The sequence below is a fragment of the Sinohyriopsis cumingii genome, chromosome 2, assembly GCF_028554795.1.
Source record: "Sinohyriopsis cumingii isolate HCF-2022 chromosome 2, ASM2855479v2, whole genome shotgun sequence".
Classification (NCBI taxonomy): domain Eukaryota; kingdom Metazoa; phylum Mollusca; class Bivalvia; order Unionida; family Unionidae; genus Sinohyriopsis; species Sinohyriopsis cumingii.
In genome coordinates this window covers 18,226,818-18,249,379 of record NC_142962.1, presented here as the reverse complement: position 1 = coordinate 18,249,379, position 22,562 = coordinate 18,226,818, and the positions used below count along the sequence as shown (strand labels likewise).

Genomic DNA, 22,562 nt, shown 5'->3' with positions numbered 1-22,562 from the left:
TAATGGTTCACAGAATTAAAAAAATAAAAATAATAGAGGTCATTTCAGGTAGAAAATTAACTTGATTTTGGACAAAGTTAAGTCCAACATACAATGTTACATGACAATAGCATATAATGAAATAAAAATTAAAATAACAAACAAACATTGCAAATTAAATATACATAACAGATGGGCTGTTCTCTCCCAATTGTCATTGACCAGAAAAGCTATTGCAGTTGGCTGTTGTCTGCCAATTATCACAGACCAGACAAGCTTTCATGAAGGGCTTTTGTCTGCCAATTATCATAGACCAGAAAAGATTTTGCAGGAACTTTTGTCTGCCAATATCCATCATTGGTCCAAGTTTTCTATTTCTACTTTTCCTAAACTATATAAAGGATTACAATAAAACTTTATAAACATTCATCACTTCATCTCAACATCTAGTTGTTCCTAAATGAAAACTGTCCCTTTTGGACATCAAGTATGGCCAACATGATGGCCATCTTTAACATTTTGTTATTTCAACTCTCTTGGATGGATAGACTTATCAACATGGGTTTTTAATGAAAGACTTCACAGGACATCTAGTTTCTCTTAAATGAAAATGGTCCTGATCTGACGTCCAGTATGGCCACTACAGTTGCCATTTTTTTGTTGCTGCTCCTTCTAAACAGATGGTCATATTGGCATGGAGTTTTCATCAGAAGACTGTTTATTCTTCTGTCTAGTTTGTCTATCATGACAGGAAATATAGCTGCTTCAGAAGCAACTTGAAAATCTTGTTATTGCTACACCTCCTGAAAGGATGGTTGTATCAACATGGAGTTTTCATTAAAAGACTTATTATTTCTATTTGGTTCTAAATGAGTATGGTGCTGTTCTAGCATAAGGGCCATCTTGAAGAATTTTTGAACAGGTCAAATGAGGATGTTGATTTTACCTCAAGACTTCTTGCAATGCCTAGTTGCTCATAAACAAAAATGATTCTGACATCCAGTATACTAGTTCTTAATGGATAGTGTTATTGAAGTGTGGTTTGAATTGCTACTGTTATGTTGATCATGAAAGAATATGGTGCCAGTCAGATCTTCAGCTTGGCAGCCATGGTAACCTACTTGAAAATCTTGTTTTTGCTGATTGGATGATCATATTGACATTGGATTTTCACTGAAAGGCTTTCATGAAATTGGTACCAAATGGGAAAGAGGACAATTAAACTTCTGTTGTGGCCACCATGTTGACAAACTTGAAAATATTATTGCTAAGTATTTCTCATTAATATATGGTTGTAGTAACTTGTAGTTTTTACTAAAAGGATATCTTATGATGTTAAGTTGGTTCCAAATGAAAATAGTGCCAGTCATATCTCCCAGATGTCACCCATGATAGCCAGGCTACTTCTCTTTAGCAGATGTTCCTTATAGACATGGTGTGTTCACCAAACAACATCAATCAATACCTAGGAATGTTAAAAATGATGCTGTCAGACATTAATTTCAATGACCATGATGGATATCTTGAAAATCTTATAATTATTTCATGAATGTATATAAGTAGTTGTAGCAACATAGGTTTTTCACAAAAAGACCTTGATGATTCACTGTATCTTGTTGGTTCTAAATAAAAATGGTACTGATCTCATGTTCTGTATGTGGTGATATAAAAATCTTATCGCTTCTTTTTTTGGAATTGATTGTTGTATTGGAATAGGATTTTATTAAAACACTTCTCACTCAAATATAATCTCCCATTATTTGAATATGTATTGCATTTGTTGGTATGTCAGTACTTTTGTGGTTATAAAGATGCCAATTAAATGTTAAGTTCCAAATATATATCAAATAAAACTTGCAAAAATCTTGAGATATGAAAAACATGTAACTTTTATTTCTTTGAACAAATGGCCATATTTGCATAATTATAGATTAAAGTAACCCACTTCTTTCTTGCAATACATATATAGTTTTTCATATATGAAAATGATGCTGATTCAACCTTCAAAATGGCTGCAATAACTGTCATGAAAATTTCTTTATAGTTACTTCCCCTGAACAGATCATAGCAGCATGGGGTTTTCACTAAAACTATAGCATTGTGTAGCTGGTTCAGAATAAAAATGGTGCTCTACTGACATCTAACAAGGCATAATAGAGGCCATCTTAAAAAAAATGATATCCCTGCTCTTGCATGAATGGTTTATTTTTCCTGGAGTTCTTACTAAACACTTATTGTAATATTGAATTGGTTCTGAATGAAAATTGTGCAGATATAACAACTAACTTATCCACATGTTTGTGAAGGAGTCTTGAAAACCATACCTAATTAACCTTGAGATAAAATCAGAGGTCATTACATTTGCATTTTTGTTCATCATTGAGCATATGAACAGAGTAACATGTACATGTGAGTTTTGACCAGATTTTATAATTAGTTGCATGTCAGTGAACATGTTTATGGCACTTGGTCATCGAGTTAAAGGTCACAGGTCTTTAGCAGTTCTATTTCCTGATTATGACAACAAACATTTGTCAGTGTATTTTTTGTTATGAATCCCAGTCATTGGATATATCTGAAGAATGCCTTGAATGGTATCACTTTTATAACTTTGTTTATTTTCAACAAATATTAATTACAGATTTAACCAAACTTAGCATATGGGTATAAGTTATTCCTGGAAATTTTTATTTTCAGTCAGTGAGCATTCCCTTTTGAGAGAATTCTAGTTTAGATATTAGTGTAAATCCTGCCATCATAGAAGAGACCATGCATTATTGTTGTTATTTTTTTTTATTTTTCAGGCTTAGGAGAAGAGAAACTAAAATGATACAGAATTGCTGAAGATGCTTTGTGCAAAAGATGCCCTTACGTCTACATAAATTAATATGGCTTTTCTTTGCTGCATCCCTTCTGGCATTTATGTGGCTATTTCTCAACTTTGGTATCAGCAGTTTCATTACATTTTATCAGGTTTTAGTCTTGTATGATCTGGCAGACATTGGGACATACAGTGTGACTCTGTTATAACACGGTAGTTGGGAGCCATAGAACCCGACCGTGTTATAGACTGAACCATGTTATAAGCAACCAGATCAGTTAGCTGAAGAAAATGATGCATGCACCCCAACAAATTTGCGGGGTGGTGGGGGTGGGGTAGGTAATAAATGCGGGCAGTAAAATACATGCTTCATTAGCACAGTTACCATCTTAAATCGATGCATATTAAATGGGAAATACAACTGTAGTAAAAACAGATAAGGCATATATAATACATTTGTATTTTACTTTATTTAGAGAAACATGGATTGGTACATATACATGTATACTGTTTTTATATACATATGTATAGCATGAATAGAGTATCGACACTGTGTATTCAACCGTGAATCTCATCACATACATTGAATCCACAATATAAGTAATTCCACTGAAAACCATACAGATTTAAAATATTCAGTAATTTTTTCAAAAGTCATATAGGTCTCAATTCAATGGATAAACATAGCACAATCACCTAACGAATGATGAAGCACTTTTACTTTCAGTATGTCCGAAGTCAGTAAAAGTTAGTTTGCGTTTTAAGCCACTGTTGGTAGCATTCGTAAGCAGAAACTCTTTCCCTGCAAAAAGGAAACTTTCACGGCACAGTAAATGTGTTCCACTCACGTTGGAAAATGCAAAAGTCCATCAGATTTCACTGCTTTTATTTAAGTTTGGTAGTGACTTCTTTGAAGAAAAGTTCTTCGTTTTTATTGAAGATTGTAGTCGGCTTTCCTTGATGAAATATGCATGTGCTATTCAAGTCACCACTAAAGGCCAGGTTTAGAGAACCAAACAAATGCCTGTTTGTTACTGTGGCGGCAACATCAAATAATTGTATGGCATTATTGAGACTGAATTTTTTTCATTTGCTTAGTACGTTTTCATAACAGTCAGTGCTTCAAAGGTAATGTTTTCTTTGAAAGCAAACTATTTTATCTGGGTACATTTTTGAAAAAGGAATTGGCCATCATTTGGTCAATTGTAGTTACAGTACCTCCCTGCCTATTGAATAAACCAACAAGTAAGATTTTTTTTTAATACATTTGTCGTTGCGGAGTGATGCTGCCTTCCACTCAGTTTAACAAAGGGTCAGTGGACGATAGAGATGCAGGTGTTCTGATCTGATGACTAGAATTAGTACAGAACATGTGGCTGTTCTGAAGGATTTAATTCTGAGTGGAAAGAAGAGGAATTTTACATACCATCCACACATGTCAGGCTATGTAAATATGTTAAATACTAGTGAGTAGCCAAAACTCTGACGAAAGATAGATTATGATCTAATGCCTCATCCAGTTGATCTCTGCTACCAGAAATGTCAACAACAATAGAAAGCGGATATCTCACAACATACAGTACTCATGCTTGATGTCAATATAAGTGGATTATGATAAAACAATGCACTATTAAGATGGCTTGTCAATATGGACAAAGAAATTGTTTTTGTAACAATAGATAAATTTCAGTGCATTTGTATCAGGTTTGCGAATTCCTTTCATGGGGCCTCTGAATTTCTCCTCTAAACCAAAGGTTGTATATACAAGTTTAAACAGTCAACAGTGTCACCAATAAAAATAAAATCACCAGATGTTATATTTTGCGTCCAATTTGGAAAATAAAATTGCAGTTTGCTATATTAGCAAATCCCTACACGATCCTAGAATAAACATTTTACACTTTATTTTTTGTACTTTTAAGAAGAAAAAATTTTTTTCGTGTACAAGAAAAATACATATAAAATTTCAGGAGCCACTCTACGATCATTTTGTATTATTCATGCGTGATCTCTTCCCCAAAATGATAAATGTTTAACTTTTTTTTTGTGCATAGTTTTCAGAAAGATTTTTTTCGTGTGCAAGAAAAATCCATGTATTTAAAATTTCGGGAGCCACTCCACAACCAGGTTATATCCGAATTCACGTTATAACGGAGCGCACTTTAGCTGGGTCACACTGTACCATCTATTCTCATTTATAAGTTGAATCCAACTGCAAACTGCACAGACCCAGATCTGCCAGTGCATAATGCATCAGCAGATCTGGGTCTGTGCAGTTTGATAGGAATAATCACTAGAACAAACAATATAGACCCTGATCTGCAGGTGTATTATGTATGGGCAGGTCATGATCTTGGTTATTTGCAGTTTGTCTTGACTTATAAGCGAGTATTTATAGTAGGTATAACTTTTCAGTAGTGATAGTAACATGCATATCAGCAGTTTCAAGATTTTGCATTCAAATCTTTGTAAAATCATACAGTATACCAAAAACCATATTGGACTTTGCTGGAAAGATATTTACTTATACATCATAGCTCACTTTGCTTCACAAGAAAGTCATAAATCATTGTTTAATTTGCTGGAAAGATAACACCATACATCATAGCAGACCTTGCTGGAAAGTGCTGTACCATAAATCTTGGTGCTGCTTGCTGAAAAATCATGTACCATAAGGCATAGCTAACTTTTGCTGGAAAGTCCTATACCATTCATCATAGCTAAGATTTGCTGGAATGTACTATACAATACACCATAGCTAACTTTTGCTGGAAAGTACTATACAATACATCGTAGCTAACTTCATACATCAGAGCACAGTTTGCTGGAAGGACGTGGTGCTTTTTTACAACAGTGATTTATCCATTGAATACATCCTGCATCTCATTAACATTAGGAAATAAATTGCTACCTTCCAGTCCATCGAGAAAGACAAATTTGTTGGGATATATTTCAAAGGGAAGAAAGCATTCCAAAAGACCTATTTCCACCACTTTGTAGCTATGCATACACTACTTGTTGACCAGCTTAAATATTTCACAGATACAATTAACACTAAACCATATTTCCTCTTGATATCCATCAAATTAACTTGAATTCTCACTATCAGTCAAAAATTGTGGAATGGTATTGTTAATTAGTGTTTCTGCAAGATCTTGTTAATTAAGGTCTCTGCAAGGTATTGGTGATTTCCCTTGTGAATTGTCATTGATATTTATGCAGTTTGAGGACTTAAGTGTTTTGACCTGTCACACATGATATCTTTGATACCTGCAGTTTGTACTTTGTTAATTACTTATGGGGGAAAAAATCATATGATAAATTCCACTTGTAGTTGAAACCAATACATTCCAACATTAAGAATCTGTTTCATTAAAAGATTGAAATCACATATTTTCCACTTCTAAAGAGTATTTGCAATTAAATAAACCACTAATTATTAATCTGTTAAATGTTCAAATAGTAATGTCAAATCGTGTTTGTCTGTTAAATATCTTGTCTTACATTAAGAGCACCAGTTATAATAAATGAAGGGCATTATACCATGTGCAACACACTATCAGCAATAGTAAAGAACAAATAACACACTTGCATGCATATATGCAATGCATTTAAAATTTCTGTGATGTTGAAAATAAGCACACTTGTTCATAAAAATTACTAAATCCATATATAATCAAACCAGTTACAGGTTAACATGTTATCACAATAACATCTCATCATGCCTCCTGAAAATGGTTTTATGTTATTTGAAACCTGATTGTTTTTGCTTTTGTTTTTGTTGTTGCATAGTCATTAGATTTTTTTCCAACTGTTCTTTAAAGATTCACTGCCATAGCTTTCCACCATTTTGGAAGAACCTTATTAGTAGTAATAATATGCAAAAGTGCATCAATCAGTTTCTATTGCTTTTCTCTCTGGTGATTGGATAATGCTAGTTTCACATGACAAATACAAAAGATAAGCTTATTATAGGTCATTGTTTATTGGTACTTGGAAAATAACATGATAGGAAGGATTAGTGGCTACATGTCTTGCATGTATTTGCACAGTGTGTTTACAGAAGTCACTGGAATGCTTTAGTACTGAAGGCAGTTTTAGCAGACTGGTGTACCAATATCAAATACAGTAGTAGTTTGATTCAGTCTGTTTGCGGTAGTGGCTCAGTAGGTACAGGTAATTTTTATGTATGCAATAGCATGTTAGGAATACATTATATATCAATGACAGAATACACTATTTGCTAATTAGGGTCAAAAGCCGATTGTAAAGACATGTTTAAGTAGCTTAGTTTGTAAAGTGTTGCCTTGGTAATTCACTGGCTGTTAATTCACTCCCTACACACAAACCCAGGTCAGCTGCCTTAGTGTATCCTTGGAAAGGTGCTTGGCTGTCATTTCCTGGCTTGATATATCAAATAAAGTGCTAAAAGTGTGATTAAAACCAACTAAACCAAATTAAATCAAGTACATTGCTTTATGATGAAAAGTTTTCACCTGATGGATGTTCAAATATATGCATATATATATATATATATATATATATATATATATATATATATATATATATATATATATATACACAAAATCATTTCAGTATTTATAATTTTGATGATGGGGTTCATAACATTAGTGTGCTATATGAATTCCATTATAATGGTTGATAATTGTATATCTGGTATAATCAGTACAGTTCAGAGTAGATATTTTAAAAACGTACATGAGACAAGCGCAGTCTACTGTTAATACATAGGACTACTTATAATAAAATTTACCAAAATGCACCATTAGAAATAACAAGAAGAAACTACACAATTATCCTGAATCAGAAACATTGACAGGTAGATTTGGTTTTGTTTAGATTTTTCTGTTTTGACTTACATGTCCCATCTTGATGTTGCCAGCAATGTTGAGCAGATGAGTTGATGTAAATTCACAAATTAAAATCTATTTATTTAATTTAATATTTGTTCCTTCTTTAAATACAGGATGGTGCACAGATGAAGTCAGAGAGTTGGAGCTGAAAGATAGACATATAAGAGTGATAGAGGGGCAACTTGCAAGGCTACAAAAACAGCGGGATAAGCTATTAAAAGATCTTGAGAATGAAAGACAAAAACATGCAAATCCAGATACTTCAGATTTGCCCAATATATATGTTATCACGCCAACATATGCCCGCTTGGAACAGAAAGCAGAACTAACTCGTCTGTCCTATACTCTTCAGCATGTGATCAATCTACATTGGATCCTGGTGGAAGATTCAGATACAAAGACCCCACTTGTTACCAGATTTCTTCAGAAGAGCAGGCTGAGCTTTGTACACTTGAACGTTCCCACACCGGAGGAATACAAACTCTCTGAGACTGATCCTAACTGGCTTAAGCCTAGAGGAGTCCTGCAGAGAAATGCAGGTTTAAAATGGTTGCGTGACAATTACAACCCTTCCACTGGAAAAGGTGTTGTGTATTTTGCTGATGATGACAACACGTATGATCTGCGTTTGTTTGAGGAGGTACAATTTATACGTGAACAAAAACAACACTGTTCTGCATCTGAACTAAGTTTTGATCAGTATGCTTGCTCTAGACAAAACTGAGGTTGTACTGATGTCAGTTAGCTTACACAAGTACATGTACTTTGTTGATAGACACTTCAGACTACTAACATGTACAGCACTATACAAGTAAATAAGGAATAAAGCACATGTTGATAATTTGCATGTTAATGGCAAATACAGTCTTGTGTTTAAAACTGAATGAGCATTTTTGAATTTAATATTTATACAGTCTATCCAATTTAACTGTCATTTATTAACTAGTACTGTATGTCCTCGCTTATAAGTTGAGTCAAACTGCAAACAACAAAGATCCTGATTGGTTGTAACATAATGTACCTGCAGATCAGAGTCTGTCTTGTTTGCGCTGGTGATTATGTGATGGCAGATCTGGGTCTGCAGTTGCAGTTGGAGTCGTCTTATTAGTGAGTATATATGGTAATTGTAGTCAAACCTGTCCTAACATTCCTGTGTAAAATTTCTTATTTAAATGTCCTGTATGTAATGGTCACCTGCCTTCTGTGTTCAATGGCCAGGTGTTTCCTAACCAAACATTTGTTTCCCATTGCTTTAGGAAGTCAGCCTTACTCAAAGGTGTCAGTATGTCTGACTCAAAAGCAAGGCTATGTTTATTCTAACAGGAGAGGATCAAAGCGATTGGTTTTCTGGAAAAAGCAGTTGCATAGTTATATCAGAAATGGGAGTTAGGTGATCTCAGATCCAAGGATTATCAAGTGTAAGCAATTATATTATGACTGATTTTGAGAACACCAGTAATCCAGAATGTAAGAGATTATACACAATCGCACACATGATCAAATTAATGAAATATGCTGGAAATGGTTACCGAATGCAGTCTTGAAGAATCTGTGTGAAAAGACCATTAGTAAAAGAAAAGCACTGAAATTCACAATTATTGATAAGATATCAGTTTAAAAATTTGTTTAGGGTCTGTTTCTACTGATATTGAAATTTAAGTGCATGTAAAAGAGAGTTTTATAAATGAGTGCATGTTCCCTGTTGCTTCGAGATTTATTGATTTGATTGAAGTGTATTTAAATTGTCAGATTAGTTTTAAAAGATGCTAAATGACAAGTAGAGTCAGGTACTGATAATTTACACTTATTTCTCAACATGAGTGATGACAATACATCTTGAAATTAGCAAGTAAAAACAAATCAAGATGCTTTAGTACAATCAGCCATAGCAGGGCTGAGCAAATCCCATAGCCCGACATCCCGGACTAGTCATTTTTGAAGTCAGACAAGTAAAATTTTCCAAGTCGCTAGTCCAGAACAAACGCTTTTTACAAAAGTCGGGCTAGTCCTTTTTTTCGTTCTTTAATCACTATATCTACTTTTATTTGGCCAGTCATGCCCTCCGGGCGTACTTAATTCTTGCTTCTACTCATCTTTGTGAATACATTTACATCCTGTTACTGCTTGACTGCATATTGGGCTAAGCGACCAAATTATCGGCAAATCAAAACACGTCAAACAAAAGAAAGCCAGTATGATCAATTAGCAGTGTTGTAAGCGGTTTTGTTGCAATGAGTTTACTCAATCTAGATCATAACCAGCAGCTCACTATGATTTTAGTCCAGAGAGTCAGTGTAATTAAATTAATGAAAGGTACTTTACCGACATCAGCGTTGGTTTCCTTTATGAACTGATTAAATGACAGTAATGATTCTTTAATTTATAATTGATTATGAAGATGGTTAACTTCCATGTGCGATATTGTGTTTGAAGCCAAACAATTACGCTAATTAATGAGCTGTTTCAGTTCGTATTTAAAAGAGAAATTTGATCTTATGATCACTTTTTAAGTAGTTGTCAAACAAGCTGATAGTTACTCTGCAGATAAAATGAGTTTGCTAAATTATTTTTGCAAGGAAGGTAATAACGGCGATTCGGAGAAGGTAAATTTTTATGAAAATAGAGGGATAAAACGTAAGATGGATACTGAGTGTGCTTGTTATCCCTATCTTGAATATATGACTCGGAAGGTGCAAGACATATAAATGACATATTTTAAAATCCATGAGCTAAAACATGTACTTGAACCTGAAGATGCCAAATGTATAACAACCAATATTTTTACAAATGAAATTCTTTTAAGAAATAATTATGTTGTATATTATTTCGTTTGTGTTTTTCTATGCATTAAGTACATACGTCTCATCAAATCTCGGCAAGTGATTACTATTTTGGGACCAGTGAAAAGTAAGGTGGGACTAGTGAAGAGTAAGGTGGGACTAGTGAAGAGAAAGGTGGGACTAGTGAATTTTCTGAAACCACTTGTCCTGGACTAGTGTTTAAAAAAAAATTTGCTCAGCCCTGCATAGAATCTTCCTGTAATATTCAGAAACAACAAAAATTCATGGATGACTGTTATTCTGTTTGAGAAGTTGCTCAAGTTTGATTGCAGGCTGAATCAGCAAAATGGGAAGGTTGTCTTGTTTTATGACAATCAAGCTGCAGAATGTGAAACTGCAATTCCTTCCAGCCATAATAACTTAGGTGTATTAGCCAATTAACAGAGGATAATCTAGGTAGCAAAGCTCAAGTACAGGAAGCATCAGCTCCAGCATGTCATCACAGAGATGGATAAATGGCGATGAAAGAATGGATCAAAGCTTCAGAAAAAGATATCACTGCTGGATGTATTATTTTGATCCACAAATCCAGGAAAGAAGTTGCAGAATTCACTATCCAGAAATATTTAATAATGTGTGGGTTTGTTAACCCACCTGAAAACAGTGAAGGTCTCATTGGTGATGGAAGAGGATTCTGACAAGGACAAGATCCTACTGGTTATTAATGAAATGGCCAGGGAAATGTTCTGATGCTGAAACAACTAATTATTGATCAAAACTTTGACACATGTGACTGACAGACTAGGAGAGGAACTGCTTGCTGATGAAGGGGAGATGGAGTGCTGATTCCACACCTGAACTTGCAGTGTGCACATTACATGAAGTACAGGAATTAAAGTGAAATGTGGCTGGAGACATGCATAAAACAAAATAAGATCTATGATTTTTTAAAAATACTTGGTTTGACACATGTTGCATTGATATGACAGATGAATTGCATGATGACAAATCTGATGATGATGAGGAGAAGGAGGAAGAGTGCTGATTTCACTACTGAACTTGCAGTGTGCACATTACATGAAGTACAGGAATTTATACTAAAATTAAAAGGGTTTGCAATTAATCACGGACATGCAAACATGCTGGTATCACTGATAAAAGTTTCAAACATTGTAACTGAAATGAGGATGAAATCATACACAAAACAAACTAAGATCAGTGAAATGTCAGTGATGTTTTAGTGTTTATAGTGGATTAAAATGAGGATACATTGTATGTAGTGGATTAAAGTGATGATCCAATAATATGATGGATGAAAGTAATGATGCTGTAATATTATGTGTAAATAAAAATAGTAATAATGCTTTTATAGAGGGTGACTCATTAGTTGAGGACTATTCTCCCTTGAGGCCCTCTTCAGGAGAGTATAACAATGCACATTATATGAAGATAGCAATAATTAGCATTTATTTTCACATGTTTAGTATTAAAATACTAAATTCCATTATATATTAGAAACACATGCATGCTCATGATATCTTGTCTTAAATACTCTAATATTTTAAGCAGATTTTACATGTAGTGGAAGCTTATTCCACAGAACTGTACCAGAGTACTGAAAACTCTTTTTAAATCGCTCTGTTCTTGGTTTTTTTGCTAGAAGGTTTCCATGTGATATTGATCTCAACTGGTATTGTGTTGAAAAAGGCCCGAATAAGTCCTGAAGATACTCTGGTGCAGTTCCATGTAGACATTTATATAAAAGAACTGCCTTGTGAAAATCAATCCTGTCATATATTGTGAACCATTTGAGTTCTGTAAATAATGCTTTTGAGGGATGATCAACAGATGCATCTAAAATTACACGTGCTGCTCGTTTATGGAGTTTATAAATCCTGTCAAGCTCAGATTTAGCACAGTTTCCCCATACATTAGAACAATAATCCATTGTTGGAAGAATATATGACTTGTAGTATAGATTGTGAGTTTCCATAGGTAAATATTTCTTGATTCTGCTGAGAAGGGCAATTTTTGGATGACAGTGTTTTACAAAGCTTATCAATATGGTCATTCCATAATAAATTATTATCTATGGACACACCTACAAGCCTTTCATGTTTGACATTTTCTAATGGATGATTATTTATTGCAAGAGTTAGTTTTGGGTTCCCTGACTTGTGTAGCTTTTGTGATGTCCCCAAAATCATTCATTTTGTTTTACCTTCATTAATTACCATCCTATTTTGTTGTGCCCAGATTTGGACTCTAATAAGGTCTGAGTTTAATCTCATTTGGATAACTTCAGTATCAGAACTAGATGTATACAAGGTTGCATCATCTGCAAACAAATCTGTATTTGTGGATTCATTATTTAATGGTAGATCATTTATATAGATAAGGAAGAGGAGAGGGCCCAAAACTGAGCTTTGAGGGACTCCTGAATGAATAGTGCGAGTTTGAGAGCTAATATTGCCAATGCTTATTTGTTGAGACCTTTGGTTTAGGTATGATCTAAACCAGTTTAAAGAAGGATTGTCAAACCTGTAACAGTTCAACTTTTGCATCAGAATTTCATGATCAATAAGAGCAAAGGCTTTTTTGAAGTCAAGGAAACAATTCCAGTCATATGTCCATTATCCATTTCCTTCAGCCAAAGATCAATTAATTTGGTAAGTTCTGTTTGGCACGAGTGGTACTTTCTAAATCCTGATTGCGCTTTGTGAAATAGAGAGTATGTTTCAAAAAATGTATAGACCTGAATGGCTACATGGTTTTCAAATAGTTTTGACAATACAGGTAGAGTTGATATTGGTCTGTAATTTCCTGGATCCCCCTTTTCTCCTGTCTTAAAGATAGGTGTAACTTTTGCACATTTCAGTGTTTCTGGAAAATTACCACTCATTATACTTAAGTTTATGATATGCGTTAGTGACTTTGTTATTACTGGTGCAGCAATTTTAAGAATTCGTGGACGAATACCATCCAATCCAGAGGATTTATTAATATTCACCTTAATTAGCATATCAAAAACATCAGCTTCACTAACATTAGCTATTGAAAAATAATTATCATCAGGGATTTTAACTCTTATAAATGATAGAAAAGCATGAAGTTAACTTGGGTTGTTAGTCTGGTTCTGAATACTGTTACTGGAGATGCTTATGAAGAAATTGTTGAACATTTCCACAATGTCTTGTACAGATGTTGCTATATCATCATTATGCTTAAGTCTAGGGGGAAGACAACTGTTCTTGGGTGGGTTCAGCTCTTTTAGATGCTTCCACAATGTTTTGGTTCTCTTACTTTCATTAACAGCCTCTTTATAGTAGTTCTCTTTTTCCTTATCTATCAGGTGCTTAGTTTTATTCCTCCACTTTTTATAGTTTTTCATGTCTTTTTTCTTATGGAAATTATCTCTTAGGTGCCTAGCCTCTTTGGTTGTTGCTACATGGCTAAATTAAATACATATATATTGATAAAATACTACAGCTACTACTAAGCTTTCCCAATGGGTGGTTGCTGTAGACAGGTTTGACTATATGTATTGCAGAACTGCATTCTTTTTGATGAAACTGAGTCAGAATACTTAAGATTTTATTCCAGTTGTAATGTTAATGTTATGTTCTTTTCCAGATGCGTTTTACAAGAAAGGTGACAGTGTGGCCAGTTGGATTGGTGGGCTCTTTGCGGTATGAGAGACCAATTGTGAAGGATGGTAAAGTAAGTTGTAAACAAAACCCAAAGGGTTGTTATTGACCATGTTTCACATGCCATGTTTTGAGTCACAGAAAAAAGGGGGGATTTCTGTTCACAGAATTTTTTTATGTTTTATATCTAAGAAGTATTTGGTGATATATTAGTGTAATTTGTGTACAGAGATCAGCAACTACAATGACTTCAATCAGTCCTATGCTTATTGAGATTTTTGGATTGATGATCTGCTGTTATATGGCAGAAACAATCAAGGTGTTCTGATTTAATTGTTCTATAGAGGGTATAGCAGATTAATCCATTGATTAGCTATGGGGGAAATATGTAAAGTGCAACAGCAGTAAGTCATGTTGAAACAAAAGATATAACTGATTTCTTTAGGAAAATTGCAAGACAAAAAGATCTAAGGATGAAAAAGGGAGGAGAAAAGTTCTGATCATGTGACACTGACCAAACATAGTGCAGAACGTGGTGATACGTTATCAAATGATTTACGAGAACTGGCATTGATTAAATGGAATTTAATCTGATAACATAAACATGTTAAATGTTTCAGGCACTTCAACATTGCAGTACTAGCAACTATTAAATTAAAAATCAGCAGACATATCAATGTTTATTCAAAATATTTAAAAATGTGAAATGTTTGACTAAGTTTTTTCAAATAATTTTCAAAAAATAAATGTGGAAACTTACAGATGATCTTTTAAAGTATGTTTTTCTAATTGGAGCCAAGTCAGTATAAGAAAAAAAACAACTAACTGTAAACATATATCTTTAATTGCAAGAAAGGATTATGATTCTTAATTTGAACACCATACATAGTTTGTGTTAGCCTGCATTCTTACATTTTTTCTAACATTTTCCTCAATTATAAATTACAAATTATTCATCTTAGTCCCTAAGGCATATTAGTTATGTAATTTGTATCAATTCACCTATCAAAATTTGTGTATCTTTTACACTAACAAACAAATTTTGCAAGGGCACAAACTCTCTGTGACTCCAAGCCTGTGACTCTCAATAGTGAGAAATATGGTATGGCCTTCCTTCCATCAATGGATCCATAAACAGTTGTTGTTTTCAATTTGGCAGAAACCACTGGACCAATTTTGATTTGGCACAGAGCATCCTGGTTTGAGGTACTTTCAGATTTATGCAAATAATGCCAACCCATAATATAAAGATGGTGGCCATTACTGTAAATGATAATAAAAAAAAAACAGTAAACTACTTCTCAAAAGCAGCTGAACAGAATTTGGCAGAAAGCATCCTGCCTGGAAGACTTTTCAGAACTGTGCAAATGTTGAAAATTCACTGTAAAATATGGCAATTGTTTCTAAATATTATAAGGCTTTTGTTATAACAAATACAGAATCCTTTAAATGACTTCTTCAGAGCTGCTGACTAGAATTTGACCAAGCTTGACAGAAATAATCTTGGAATGAAGACCTTTTGAAGTTATACAGATGATACTGATCAGCAATCAAATATGGCCACAAGAAAAACAATTAAATGACCTCAAAAATTGCTCAGTAGAATTTAACCAAATGTGACAGAAAGCACCCTGTCTGAGAAGGTTTTCATGATTGCATAAATGATGCTGTTCTGCCATCAGATATGACCACTTTACTGAAAATAGAAAAGTACTGTAGTTGCCAGTTTGTCTATTGAATCAAGTTAAACCTATGTTGAAAACTGTAAAGGGTTATGCTGAAATTTTCCCATTGTTGAAAAATACAATGTAGATTGTAAAAAAGAATTTTTATAAGAGATTATTCAAAAAATATTAAAACAAGTTATTTCCATTATCAAAATAATCTATATCTTAGAGATTAAATTAAATTAATAATTTACAGCTGAAGAAAAGTAGAAATAGAACAAGCAGCACTCAGAGTAGATGAAATAAATTGTACATCAGATTAACTTGAAAGACAAGGAAATAGCAGTGAACTTGCTTTATTATGGCCTTTGGCAAAACACCTTACACATTTCCCAACAACCACCAAATCCACTAAAACCTTTAAAATAGTATTGCATTATTAATGTCTGAAATATTTTTTGTATTTTTTATGTTATATATATATATATATACCCATTATTTTATGGCATTTCATATTGTAATCTGCTTTAAGGTAAAAACGATCATTAAAGGTTCAATATGAATGTTTCATTTTAAACTTAGTTTTGAATCATCCAATCCTGAAAACGACACCTTCATTGTTATAATAAATTTCTGTTTGTGAATAATTGCATTTAACATTTAGACTATGAAAAAAAATTGTGGGTATTACATGCCCAATGTTGATGTAAAAGTGACTAATTTCTAGAACAAAGCACTTGCTAGTCTAGAGAATGTAGAGTTATGATTTTATGATAGGTTATGAAATAAATAGTATCTTGAAAAAATAAAAAAATGAAATGACTATTGCTTTTAGTATGTTTATCAATTAGTCAAGGGAAGAAAAAACAGAAAACAAATCATGGGTGCATTTTCAAATATTTATATTTATATAAGTCACATGAAGAAAAAAATCATCAGATTCTTATTTTTTGTCAAAATTATAGACAATAACTCTTAGACAAAAGTATTGCTCTTTGAAATAGTACTTGGAGGACACTGCCCCATTTAAATATGGCCCCTTATCTCCTAGCATCATAGTTTGCCATTTTTGACTTTATATTTTCTGGTTAGATTTTAACTGTTTAATAAAGAAACATGTATGCAGTTTTTCTGTACCCTAGATAATGAGATGATTTAAATTTTCTCTCTGTCCTCTTTCTCTCCCTTATTTGCTTGCTGTGTCATTCGCCTCCCCATTAATTACCAAATTATGTATTTAAGTTCTTTCTTCAAGGTTTAGAGGGATTTGTGATGATTTTATCACTTGTATTATGATTGTTAGCAAAGTCCTCATATTACTTCCTGGCTTGACACATTCTGATCCATGGATCCCCATTTAGGGCATCTTTCTTCTTTTCAAAATGAAGAGGGAAGCAAAATATTTTGTTTCCAGTTACAATTTTTCACTGTATAATACATAAATTATGAATCATGTGTAAAAGTGTGAATCTTTAGAACAAAGCCTTACCAAAAATTTCATATTTGCAGAAATCTTTTTGTCTAGTTTTTTTAATAAAATAGTATATTAATTTTGATGCTATATTTAAAAGCAGTCTGATTGCTCTGATGGCCTAGTGGTTAGTGCATCCACCTGAGATGTAGGAGGTCACAGGTTCGAAACCCAGCCAAGTCATACCAAAGATGTATAAAAGTGGTACTAGCAGCTGATTCAATTGGTGCTCAGCATTAAGAGATTAGTGCTAGGACTGGCTGACTTGGTGTCAGGATAATGTGACTAAGTGGTATATGATGCTAAAATTCTGTGTCATGATGCCCCAGTGCTAGACATCACTATAAACTGTCGCATTGCAGACATTGCAGTGATATGACTGAAAAATTGTTAGAGCAATGTTAAAAATCCAAATCACACACACACACACACACATTATGCCTATTTTGCACTTCATCCTACAGCATAGTTCGAGAAAGTATTAGGTATAAAATGTAACAACTTAAGGGGTACTGAGCAGTTTTAAGACAGAGAAAAAAATCTCAAATATAAAACTGCTGCATCAGATTAAAAACAATTAAAGCAGAATTGATCTTTTCTTTATTTTTAATAGAATTTGGGGGGGGGAGATGAATGATGAAAATGCAGTATCACTGGCTTAAATATACTGGTGTATGGAGAATTAGAAAACTTGTGCACCTGTTACCTTGGACCCCCATGATCCTGATATGTTCTGTCATAGTTCAAACTGTAGAATTTATCAGTGATCTCTCAGACGTAATTGTGGCAAGTTTCATGTTCATATCTTGTAGCATAATATTGGTTGCTGTGTGCATTTTAAAAATAACTTACTGTTTGTATTGTGCTGGGGTGTGTGGCTTGTGAGATTTTGGTACAGCAGAATACCATTCTGCATAAGAATACCATTCTCAATAAGTATTCAGCAAGAATCATTTACCGTATTTCATGTTATTTTTTGTACATGAAAAAATAATCATTAATTTCAGTGTACAAAACATTATATGTAAAATAAATAATTATCATTTGGTTGTACTGACCATGTATGAAAAATAAAGGGATCGTACCTGAACAAGTTCTTTGGAACATGTGCTACTTGACAACCTAATGGTACAAACATACAAAGTAGATGTATATTTTCTGTCTCATTCTGCTCTCAACTCAAGAACCTAATTACAATAAAAATAAAAGTACTCAAAGATTTTTGTTGTTATTAGTGAACAAGAGAGAGAGAGGGGGGGGATTATGTCTCAGTGTGCAAGCTTGTCTGCATTTAGAGCATATGTAGCTGTTATGTTGTGTAATGTTGGCAAAATGATTAAGATGGTTTGAACATGTATTAGTTTTGGGTATTATTTATTGGTAAAATGTACGCAATGATATGAATCCATTTTGTCAAGAAATTAAGTGCAACTTGTATTTTTACAGCAACAATAATCTCATTATCAAATTGCAATAAAAGATAAAGAACTTGAAATCACGTTTTTGTTAATGCACATGTGCGTGTGAGAGCGATAGAGAGAGATTGAACAAAATTTTGTCAGCGTACAAGACCTTATTTATTCAGGGTGGGTTTTTTTTGTAGCATTTGCAAAGAGAAAAAAAGACTTACCTGACAATTGTGATAATCCTGATGTATTATGACCCTACTATATTCCAGTATCAATAAACACTGCTAAATCAACAATTCATTCTTGTTTTAATTGTGATGTACATTGTCACATCAATTTCATGGCTTCGTAGTGTTATTTACATGGTAATTAAACATGCTTAGGACTTTGGTTATTCCAGTTGAAACCAGATTGAGTGCAAGAATCAACAGAAGAGGTCAAATCAGTGAGACTATCTGTAGGGAAATGAGGCTGTCTTTAGGAAAATGAAAATCTGTCAGTGTGTTATTGAAGCCGTTGTCCATGCAATAGATGTTATAAGAACAAGTGATCATACGCATTACTTGTTATTCAAACTCGCCAATAAAGATAATAGTGGGGTATATCGTAGAATAGATTTGCAATAAAATGTTAATTATATCCAAGTCAAAACGGATCAAGCACTTAAAAGATAGTACATGTATATAGATACGAATTGATTTAACGGAGTCTGTGATTTTCATAATTACGATAGAAAATGGCTAGGTTTTTTATATTTTATGTTTGTATGACTATAATGAAACAGTAATACTAGTTGACCATTGGTCTGTGGACTTCACTTTAGCATGTACTGAGATGTAAATTTTGTTGGATAAGAAAACATCAAAGATCTTCCAAATTCATTTTAAATGCACTAATTAACGATAATATTTAAAGGTATAGTCTGTGAAGTCCTTTGTCCATTTGTGAATAAACACCAGTAGATACTGTAATGACAATAAGAGATCATATGCACATGGGCGCCCGCATGATTTTGTTTGGGGGGGTGTTAGTCAATCACGCCCAGGAGAGTATAGTATGCAGTCTGAAACTGAAGCTAATATTTACTAAGCATTTTAAACTTGTGACATAATTTCAGCTTCATCTGCATGATTAAACTTGTCGGAGTTTAAATGTATTGTTACGTGTTTAGGCTCAAATAAACAGTGACACAGAAAGAGTGAAAACAACAAGCTTTTTAAAATTTAGCAAATAATTTATTTTCCTGGAAAAATTCAGTAAAAATGAAAAAAGGAGAAGAACTTACGGTTTCAAGAATCAAATCCAAAAATATTCTAAGAAGAAACCATGAATTATTGTACAAAAGTCCAAGTAACAAATGTTCTAATAATTTCAAGTTCTAATCCTGATGGAAAATCCAAGATGGATGATGATGACGTATGCTGTAGTCAGTACTGTGCTTATCTACAGTTCCTTGTAGAAATACAAATAATGGCACTCCGGTGTTGGAAATCCAAATTAAATTTGTAAGCAATGTCATTCCAAAATCTGTGTGAGCAATTCTCAAAATATTTCCAGAGAATTAATCCTTTTGAAGTCCAACTGATCTGAAGAAAATTATAACTCAAAATCTGGCTACAACAAATTAACTTCACATCAGTGTGAAAAGCCCAAAACTGAGATCTCTCTCTCTCTCTCTAAAAAACAAAGGTTATATTGTTTTGAAATTCCCCCAAGTTGCGAAATCAGAAGGGGGTTCACGTGATCATGTCTATATCACATACACAAAATATGGCCTTGATTAGACCAATAATATTCTCTAAGATATAAAAAAATAAAAAAAGTTGTTTACATCTTAAACCCAAACCCTATCATGACCTTGACAACAACCACTCGTTTTAAAATAAAAATAGAACTTTGTTTACTAATTTTGAATCAAGGTCAGCATCCAGGCCAACACCTGGTGTTTATGAAAACAATGATTAAGGTCAATCAGTTTTCTGGAAAAATATCATCTCCAGTGAATAAATTTACATTATAATAGCATATAATAGAATAAAAAATTTAAAACTGACAAAAATTAAAATAAATATGAATTAAATCAGATATATGTAACACTATATTTGCAGTATGATTTGCAGGGGGTGGGGTGTCACATGACCCCCTTAACCTATGGTGCAGGTGCCCATGCTTATGCATCAATCATTGTATTTTCTCAACAATTAATTATTAATTTTTGTAAAAACAAAGTGGCAATTTGCTATTTTTGATATCTTTTGCAAACATAAAACTTCTTACTAGAAATTTTATGTTCGATAATTTAATGATTTTTTTCCCCCAAAAATACAAAGTGATATGTACGAAAAATTATGATACATTTAAATAAATATTATTTTGATAACTGGATTGTGTACAAAAAATTAAAGGGTACAAAAAATACACGAAATATGGTATACTACATAAATTATATCAAACAGTAATAATATCTGCTTGGTGTTTTGATCATTAATGTTCCATTCAGAGGTTTTGGAGATGTCTTTCACCTACTTGACTGTATTGATATTGTTTTTGTGGTCACTGTTAGGAAAACCAGGAGGTGTCTGAAGCAGCAAGCTGATAAAGTTATTGCTGTTATTTACTCAAGAAATGTACTTACAGTAGTATAAAGTACACGAATTTGTTTGTTCTTGAAATACAGAAATACATGTTCACAGTTTGGCATTACTATTTTCTGAAAGTACACTTATGATCATTTAAAATATAAAAACACCAAAAATGTGACTAGTTCATTTTTTTTATAATTTACATCTGAAATTAGGAAAATTAAAATCAAAATAACCATGCAGACCGAGCACATCAGAAGTAAGGTCTATTTATGTACATTCAGCTCAAACCATTCACTGTCATTCAGAAATCACAAACAAACAGGACAAATGTTTTCTACAAATGGACTACAATTGTACTGGATGTTGCTACTCAAATAAAATGCCGAATTCTAAATGAAATATTTAAAGGTTTTCCATATGTGATTCCTAGATTTATCCACGCATATAGTGGAATGGTTACATATTGCCTATTCCACAATACAGATCATCTTACACAGATAACATACTTGATTACTTGACTGCTATGTATGTATGAAAATATGATATTTAACTATTCCTATAACATACATTAGATTTTAAAATTAAACCATTCACATAATGAACATGAACATGCACTATTGCTGTATATTGGGGCTTCTCACAAATTACACCATACACAGAGGCATTTCACAAATTACACCAATCGCATAATGAACATGAACACATCACTATAGCTCTGTAATGGGGCATATCACAAGGAATGAAACTACATATACAGCATTCCTTTCAGTCTGCTCAAGAACCCAATCAGAGCCTCTCAAAAACAGGCTGAAGTATTTGTCATTAGTATGTTGCTCCCACTGATCACATGACAATGGGTTGGGTCACTCAGCCAATGCTACTGGTTTTCATAATTCAATCGTGTAAAAATGAAAATAAAACTAACCATAAACCATTTAATCCAGTAGTATCGTACCAATAATATTAAATTTGCCTGCCATATTGGACATGTAGGGAAAAAAAGTAATGCTCATTGATGTAGCAAAATACTCTGTCAAACAGATGATAGGAAGGAAAGAGGAATGCATTTAATTATGATGTATACCTACAGCTAAAAAATGATGTTTATAAATGAGATGACTTTCTGACAATTCAAACTTTAAATCCTGGCATGTGCCAAGAACTACTGACTGAAGACATCAGGCAAGTTCCTTCTGCAAAAACTTAGTATTTAAAAAAATACAAACTGATGAATATTTTACTTGAGCTGAAAATAATGGTGTAGTATTGTAATAAAGTTGTGCATTGTTATGAGTCAAGCAGTGCTCTTGCTGATTTTAAATCCAGTAT

General features: G+C 33.2%; 1 protein-coding gene across 4 annotated transcripts in view; it reads left to right on the top strand.

Annotated features, from left to right (window-relative positions):
• LOC149804402 (galactosylgalactosylxylosylprotein 3-beta-glucuronosyltransferase 3-like) overlaps positions 1–22,562 on the top strand; it is a 31,802-nt gene that overhangs the window by 5,808 nt on the left and 3,432 nt on the right. For all 4 annotated transcript variants that reach the window (XM_089939804.1, XM_089939814.1, XM_089939820.1 and 1 more), the window contains exons 2-4: positions 2,784–2,923; positions 7,788–8,314; positions 14,088–14,174. In XM_089939804.1, the coding sequence (XP_089795930.1) occupies positions 2,842–2,923; positions 7,788–8,314; positions 14,088–14,174 (696 nt within the window). In that variant the 5' untranslated portion in view covers positions 2,784–2,841. The remainder of the gene's footprint in view (positions 1–2,783; positions 2,924–7,787; positions 8,315–14,087; positions 14,175–22,562) is intronic.